The sequence below is a fragment of the Phytophthora infestans genome, genomic scaffold, assembly GCF_000142945.1.
Source record: "Phytophthora infestans T30-4 supercont1.3895 genomic scaffold, whole genome shotgun sequence".
Lineage (NCBI taxonomy): Eukaryota > Oomycota > Peronosporomycetes > Peronosporales > Peronosporaceae > Phytophthora > Phytophthora infestans.
This window is the reverse complement of record NW_003304785.1, coordinates 1-1,840: the sequence shown is the minus strand read 5'-3', so window position 1 is coordinate 1,840 and position 1,840 is coordinate 1. Positions and strand designations below refer to the sequence as shown.

The window sequence follows — 1,840 nt, the reverse complement described above, 5'->3', positions numbered from 1 at the left end:
TCAAGCCCAAGAAGACGAAAAAGAAGACCAAAAAGAGAAAGACCAAGACGACATTGTATCTACCGCCGGAGATTCAGCGACTGCTGGAGACAGGATCCAGTGCCAACGCGCTATCCGACGACAGCGATGATGACAACGAGTTGTTGGCCAAGCACAAGCGCGCCAAAAAGGCGGCAAACAAGCGGCCTAGACCCTCGGAAGCCGACAAGGACTCGGTTCTGTCCTTCCTGCCACCACCCAAGCACGAGCTTCCAGTGTCAAATACAGTGGGTAGTGCTGGCGTAGCCATGCAAGGGAATCAGGGGCAGCAACAGGCTCAAGATCAGGCGCAACAGGCCACACGGGCTCAAGCAGATCAGCAGCCAATGGACGAGGCGACAGCGGCGGCAAATGCGGCGGCCTGGCAGCAATACTACCAGCAACAACAGCAGTATCAGGCTAGCTATTCTGCAGCTTCTCAGGACTTCTACGTTGCTCAGGGGGAGGACGACGTACCAGGAGGCAGCTCCAAGCGCAGGAGGACCCGGGAACGAGACATTGAGAGAGCTCTGCAACAGGGCCACTTTGAGACGGTGGCGGACCAGATCAGGGAGGTGCAAGGTCCAGTGTCTCATGCCTGGCAGCCGCCAGTTGATCCGCGTACAGGAGACCGCGGAGTCAAGGGATCCAGTGACCAGGAGATCAAGGTGAACGCCAGCTTCTGGAACTCGCAAGCTGGCACTACCGTGTCGTCCAGCAAACCCAGCCGTCTCCAGAGACAGAGGCACCAGCTGAACCAACTTGCTTTCGACGCAAAGGTGCGTGACTTTGAACTGCTGGAGAAGCGTGGAGCCTCATTGAAAACGAAAAGGGAAACGTATGCCAAGTATGGCTGGTAAGATAGGAAAAGGGTCGAACAATAGTGTCACCGAGATGAAGTACTACTTTTAAGTGCTCGATCTGTCCAGTCCTCCTAGCTAAAAACGGCAGCTTTTGTTTGCTTGTCCTCACTGGCCGACACGTCTTCAGTTTCTTCAGGGAGATTCTCTTCCTCGTGCTCGTGCTCGTCGTCGACCCCTTCGTGCTCTTCTTGGTCCTTCTCCTCCAGGAACTCTTCAGTAAACACCTCCATCTCGTGCTCCATCCGAGCTGTCTCGGCTTTACTGACCTTCCCACGGCGACTGGCACCTAGCGTCTTCAGTTTGCGGTCTCCCTTGCGGTGTCTGTTTTCACGCGGGTAGACCTTCCGTACTAGCACAACGTCAGGCAGCTCTTCCTTCAGAGTGTACGTCTGGCTCGAGCCAAAGATGGCAGTCGACAGATCGTAGCCCTTGACCGTGTCACCGGCAGACAACACAACACCAAGATGTGTACGCACGTGGAACGTCGTGTCATTCACGCCAAAGTCGCTCTCTCGAGCCACTTCCACGTCAGCCACCACGAACTTAGACTTGCAACCTCTACCAGAAGTCGCAACCGGTCCGACGTGGACGTGGCGCAGCTCGTGCGGATCCACAGGCTCCACATCCAGCACGACGAACTCGACCATATCGGAGCTGGTTGCAAGAGGAAGGAACGGCAACTTCCAGTATCTGTCGGTCGGGAGCTCGGCCTTCTGTCCAGACACTGGATCCAGCAAATGCACCATGGCGGTGGTGCGTGCACACAGCGTCACGTCCGAGATATTGCCGCAGCTCTGCGCCAACTTCCTAGGTAGCACCAATAAGTCGTCCTTGCAGATGGGACTCAGTTCAACACTGTACGTGAGCTGCAAGTTGGCTGTCGCGTTGTGCACGTTCTCTGAGATGAGTTTACTGGACGACTTGGAGCGCATAGGCACGTGAGCAGTCAAGAAGTGGAT

The 1,840-nt window shown here is 55.8% G+C and overlaps 1 protein-coding gene across 1 annotated transcript; it reads right to left on the bottom strand.

The window, feature by feature from the left end:
• Window positions 1-610: 610 nt before the first annotated feature.
• Window positions 611-1,813, bottom strand: PITG_22541 (60S ribosomal export protein NMD3, putative; the record flags this gene model as incomplete). Its single annotated transcript, XM_002909712.1, has 2 exons — window positions 611-871; window positions 1,055-1,813. 2 exons carry the CDS (start codon window positions 1,811-1,813, stop codon window positions 611-613), a joined length of 1,020 nt encoding a protein of 339 aa, XP_002909758.1.
• Between the last annotated feature and the right edge of the window lie 27 nt (window positions 1,814-1,840).